This window comes from Thunnus maccoyii, chromosome 22, assembly GCF_910596095.1.
Source record: "Thunnus maccoyii chromosome 22, fThuMac1.1, whole genome shotgun sequence".
Lineage (NCBI taxonomy): Eukaryota > Metazoa > Chordata > Actinopteri > Scombriformes > Scombridae > Thunnus > Thunnus maccoyii.
In genome coordinates, this window is record NC_056554.1 from 15,401,365 (window position 1) to 15,407,543 (window position 6,179).

Below are 6,179 nucleotides of genomic sequence, written 5' to 3' on the forward strand. Positions count from 1 at the left end.
GATGGTGGTGATTGACAACACACCCCTGTGATGTTGTCACCATAATAACATGTTACACAACATACACCCCTGATCCCTAACCCCAACCACCCCCCTCTTCATGCCTAAACCTAACCAAGTGGGTGTCATGAAGTATAGTGAGTGTTTGTGTAGATGCTACAAGTCCTCAGATAGACCTACTTAGGTCATCCTGTTGCCCGACTCGACTGCACAGACTCTTTGACTTTTTGTTGCTGCACCAGTACATTCCCTAAAACCACTAAAATATTGCTTTACCTGACTTGTTATCAGGGTTAATGCTAATAAATTAATAATAAATAAACTTTTCTAACTAATCTTGGTCACTCTATGTGGACTGCAATTAATGGTTACAACCTAATACTATAATACAAATTACATGAGAGCAAAAAAAAAGATATGCACTATGTGAATTAATAAGAAGTTTCTTGCCATCAACCAAACATTTACTTTTTTCCACCATGTTTCTGCGTATATTATGTCAACTTTCAGCAACAAATTCGACTTTCCAAGTTGTTGTTCTGACTTGAGACAATGTTCACGTGAATTTTCCCAGTTAGTAACAAATTTTTCCAATTATTCCGACACCACATGAATGTCACATTTTACAAAAAACTACAAATGCAAGACCTGCTTTACGCCATGTTGCAGTTATGTCGTAAAATTTCCTTTTAGCCGTTGAGAAAACACATTTTACTTGCTCACACCAACAAAAGACAATTCATAGGAGACATGTTGTGTTTTTTTTTAAACAGCAGATGAGGCAAACGTTAAATCACGAGAAGCGGAACCGTTGACACAGAAAGAACGAGGCGGAGGGATTCACTGTGACACACCGGAAACACACACTGAATCTTGGGAAAGGAAGGAATATCGAGTTTCTTCACCAAAATAACGAATTTAAACATTATTTTTCAACCCGGAGCTGCTCAAAACATAGATTCAGCTACTATATAAGTACACTTCTGTTCCCGCCTCAGTGAATTTTACCGAACAGATCAACAAAGATGCTGATTAAAGTGAAGGTAAGACACTGAAAGCATAATTAGCCCGTTTCACATGAGCTAACAAATGAAACATTTCATGGCTGTTTATTACTGATCCTCTAAATCGTGTACAGTGTTTATGCTTAATAATAATCTGAAATAATCTTCGTCACAGACACTCACTGGCAAGGAGATTGAGATTGACATAGAGCCCACAGATAAGGTATAATACTGTTATTTCCTCATTTGTTACTATAAGTTGTAATAAGCTTTTTATTCAGTGTGTGTAATTGTGAGCTTGGATTAAAGTTGTATTAATTTCCATTCAGGTGGAGCGGATTAAAGAAAGGGTGGAGGAGAAGGAAGGGATCCCTCCGCAGCAGCAGAGGTTGATCTACAGTGGAAAACAGATGTAAGATACACTTTCTGGATTGAAGGATATTAAAAGACCAAAAGCAAACATTGAATTTGTTTCCAAAGCCTGATATAGTTCATTATACTGTCTGTGCCATCCTGCTGCTGCAAATGCTCACTAGAGCATCAACTGTGTATTGATCTGCTCGCTCAAAATAGTCAAAAGGTTCAAGAGGTTTTATTGTCACATGCACGGCAACATTGAAGGCAGTGAAATTTGGCTTCTTTGAGCTCTAGTTCCAGTTAGAGTATATAATATAATGAGAGAGAAATATACAAATATACATTATGTTGCACATTGGTGCGCAGGTGCAGGATTGCGCATAAGTGACGGGTGAGAAATGCTTTTGATAAAGACAGAACAACATGGTGGATTTTGTTTTTAATGGGATTTGTTGACTTTAAGAAAAATATAGAATAACACCAGTTTTATACTTAAATCAGTTTAGGAATAAGTTTCATACCTTAAACTCCTAAAGAATGTTTTATGCTCTTTAAAGGAGTTAATTTATGTTTTTGGTGACATGGTGACATCGCCCCCTGTCATATGAAAACAGATTAAAAAAAAAACAATACAAGCTAACGTTATCTTTTTCTAATTAAGATTTTTTTTGTGTCTCCAACAAATGCACAATTTTGTTTGTTGTTAAAAACTACAGCACTCAGCTGTTTTAGGAATCACTAAGCCTTTATTAAAAATGAATCTATATATTTGTGACCCTGTTTTCAAAGGTTTACTTCTTCAGTAGGAACTAATGGGTTTTGGGTAAGTGCCACAGACAGGGTAACATAATTAGAAAGTATTGAACTTAAACTTGAGTGTCCCAAAGGGGAAATTTACTTTGCATAAAAAATATGCAAAACAAATGCTTAAACCCACCACACAAGCTCACATAAAACAATTTACATCAAGTTACAGCATAACATAAAGTCTAATTGTCCCTGCTGTCATTTAAAATAAACAATTTATATTAAATTTCAATTTCTAATTAAGGATTTTTTGATCACCTCTTCTCTAAATCTACTCCTTTTTCTATTTTCAGGAACGATGAGAAAACAGCAGCAGACTACAAAATCCAGGGAGGCTCTGTTCTCCATCTGGTTCTTGCTCTGCGAGGAGGTCAGGTGCTTTGCTATCCCAGAAGCCCCTTCTCCACGCCTGCGTTGTAGCCATCCCCTACGAAACATGCCTTAGCTTTTGTGATGCCTACATTACGCGGATCAACTGAAGACACACGGCCACCGGTTACGGAGTCACCCGGCGGCGTTTGTAGGCAGCCCAGAGCCATTTGTAGAAAGAGTTAAATCAGGTTCTACTTGTGGCCGCCACTTCCTTAAAGCCAAAATGTGTTGGCTGAAAACACTTCTCCTCCTCCCCCCCTACTGTAACGTTGCCATGGCGAGACACTGCACATGTTAAAGCTGGGCTGGCTAAAAAAATAAAGTTACTTTAAAAATTAAGCAAAGCTTTGCCTACAGATTTACAATCCAGAGCTAATTTGGCTGCCTTCTTGTGTCTCTTTATACATCTCTGAGGGAGGCAAGGCTGAGTTTCCCAAAGGTTATCTTTGTTCCCCTATCTGTAGCATCCAGGTGCTTTAGGGAAATCCATCCTTGGATCCTCCAGACTCAGACACAAACAAAGGTTTAGTTTCTTTTTATTAATGTCATACAACTTTTATTCTGTTCTCTACTAATTGCCCCAACCTTCCTCACCACTTTAGTATAATTATTCCAAGGCTACTGGGTGTATCAAAGCACCCATGTAGCTCAAATACAGTTGTAAAGAAAGGATAGCAGCACATTTAAGGGAACATAAGAAGTAAAGGACATGTTTGGTGCTCTGTGTATTAGAAAAAAACCCCCTCCTGTCACTTATTTTAAATCATGTACTCCATCTTTACGCCTGCTTCATAACTAGACTGAGCATGTCCGTTTAGTAGGATAATGTTTTATATAATTTCATATGAATTTGTGTCAAGTATTTGCTTCTTTTTTTTTTTTTTTTTGCTGATTGCATATTATTTTACTGTCACTAGAGGACAAGGTCAGCTGTGCCAGCTGTGGTCCTGTCTGAAAACAGCTTCAGTTTACGTGGATATTGTTTGGTTTGTTTGTATGTTCAGAGAAGCAATTTTAACTTTTGGGATTGCGGTGTCCAGCAGCACCCATGTGCCCCCCCCCCTCCCCACCCCCCTTTGGCGTGTACAGAATTGTGTGAAATTGACCTTTTCTGTGGATTCGTTTGTCAGTAGAATAAACTTATATTGATGCTGAAAATGCCTCATTTTTGCTTTTCTGCGTTCTTAATACAAAATGTTCAACACAGCCAAATAAAGGAGACGTAAAAGGATCATTTACGCATATTTTTTTATTCTTGTCACACACTCACCACCAATATGTACATTTACATTTTTTTTTTTAACACAAAAATAGACTCAACTCTGAGAGACATATCAGCGAAAATGGCTCTCAGAATGGAAGGTAGACCTGCAAACAGCAAAAAGGCGACTTAAAATAGAGACCAATGTGTACACGAAATGATTTAGAGACAACATTCTTGTCAGGCAGTGTATCGTAGTGTGATGATGTATCGCCAAGAAAAAAGAACTGCTTAGATTTATCAGTACATGACGACTGTTACAACATGGAAAACCTCATATTTCCACCGCGCTGAAGGCCTGTGTTGGTCTGTTTTCAAGCAAGAAGTGGAGGTCGCAGCGTATCAGGGAACCTTGAGCGGCGAGAAAGCGGGACAGAGTCCAACAAGTATCGCCACTGTTAAACTTCCTTTAGCTATACATCAAAGTGGGTTAGGATTAGGGTTAGGATTAGGATTAGGGTTAGGGTTAGGGTTAGGGTTTGGGGTTAGGGTCCACAGTTTCACATTGCCATATCACACAACAGTTGCAGCATTTGATTTCTGAGGTGGAAAAAAGATCAGGCCTCGTTTACATACAGTAAGGGTCTCGCTAAGAAATGTGAAAATAATTTCACGTTTATGTTATGTATGTCAAAATTGAGTGAAAAAAAATCAAATTACCGGAAGTAAACCTGAATGTATTAAGAATTTAAATCACATCTTTTCAAATGATCGCACAATGAAAGACGGATAAAGACAGGGAGCAGTTTTTTTGTTTGTTTTTTATAAATTAGGCCCTGAATTACAAATTCAAAATACATTTGTCAGTGGTTTTTATTCACTAAGAGACACCAAACAGACTGTCATGACATCTTTTTTTTGTATTATGTAAGTACACAATAACCGTACAGGCACAAAACACATCATTGTACTTGTAAAGACATCCAAGACACCCTGTTCCCCTTACAGTTTAACAAGAGCAACCTTACTAGTCTGACATTCCTGCTGAAACCTCAATCATTTTTTTGGGGGGGGGGGGATTGCTTGAGACTCCTGAGGACTCTGAGGAACGAGTATCTAACTAGCACCAGTACAGACATTTAGCACTAACAGACTGGATTTCAAGGAGGCAATCGGTCAGACTCAGATGTTGAGTTTCCGTAGTCTGCAGGTTTTAGGCAGTGTATGTAAGGAGAAGGCAGTGGGGATGCCCTGAGACACTAATCGATTACAGAAAGACTGAAGACACAAGAGTACGTAATGTGGGTTTATGTGCATGTGAGTGTTGTTACTATAATATACAGCATGAGTATAGATACATAACTATTACCAGACAATGCAAATGGGTTCATTCAGGGGGTGCGTGTTCAGTTTTTGCTGGTGCCTGTACTAATATTGCACTAAAATCTCTTCTATAGTGAATTGTATGAATCAAAAAAAAAAGTATTTTTTTTTCCCTACAGCTCTCATTTCTACACCCTAAAATAAAGCACAAAAAAAATTATTCAAACACAGCTATATGGTTAACTACAAAAATACTTTGGCTGTAAAACAGACAAGACAATCAACGCCTTTTTTTTAAAAAAAAAAAACAACAACTGTTTTTCACACAGGCATTCACATGTGTCGGTGTAGGGATCTGTACATGAACAATGCAAATGTGGTGGTGAAAATGTCTTGTGTCATGTCTTGCCTATTTTTTTTATTTTTTATTTCTAGTCGTCTCCATGTTGGGCTCGCAGTTATAACGGTTAATTACTTGTGTAGTGTCCATACAAGAGTTCACAGAAAAATGTTAAAAAACTACTTTTTTTTTGTTGTTTCCATTAAAATCCGCCCTAAACCCCATCAGTCAAAACATGGCTATAATGGCACCTAAGTACAGAATATCATCTAATTAAGGCAATTAACAAGAACTGTGCACCATTTTAAGTACAGATCACACATCAGCTTTAAGATATACACCTTTGGAGTTGCAAGAGTAAAAAATAAAACCAGATGAATATGATGTTGAATAGAAAAAGAATATCAGCAAAACTAAAATTAACAACTAAAATAACAACAAATGATATAAACAATTACCACAAATACAAAAAAAAAAAAAAAAACATTTCGGAATCACAGTCACCTTTAAAAACAAAACACAGTACTTAGTGTACTTCACGAAACATGAAATGACTTGATCTGAATCTTATTTTCCTGCTTCGACAATCAAAATACAGCTTTGGTGTGTTGAATGTATGACAAAGCAAAATTTACAATGTGGCAAAAAAAAAAGAGAAAAAGGTGTTTGCGTAGCCATCACAGTACAGTAAGAGTCTTTTAAAAACAATAAAAATACAAAAAAAAAAAAAAGAGGATGCTCTTACAGTAGGCGTATGTAGGGAATGTGTGGAGGC

General features: G+C 37.3%; 1 protein-coding gene across 1 annotated transcript; it reads left to right on the forward strand.

Moving 5' to 3' along the window:
* The first annotated feature begins 810 nt into the window (after nucleotides 1-810).
* Nucleotides 811-3,698, forward strand: nedd8 (NEDD8 ubiquitin like modifier). The gene is made up of 4 exons (XM_042401062.1): nucleotides 811-1,043; nucleotides 1,180-1,227; nucleotides 1,334-1,416; nucleotides 2,462-3,698. The coding sequence occupies exons 1-4, from the start codon at nucleotides 1,026-1,028 to the stop codon at nucleotides 2,586-2,588; spliced, it is 276 nt and encodes a 91-aa protein (XP_042256996.1). The 5' UTR covers nucleotides 811-1,025; the 3' UTR covers nucleotides 2,589-3,698.
* Nucleotides 3,699-6,179: the final 2,481 nt, after the last annotated feature.

Bases quoted from the DNA above. Each gene is read 5' to 3' on its own strand.
- nedd8 (XM_042401062.1), top strand. The intron at 1,228-1,333 runs GTATAATACTGT...ATTTCCATTCAG, and splicing joins ACATAGAGCCCACAGATAAG to GTGGAGCGGATTAAAGAAAG. The intron at 1,417-2,461 runs GTAAGATACACT...TTCTATTTTCAG, and splicing joins ATCTACAGTGGAAAACAGAT to GAACGATGAGAAAACAGCAG.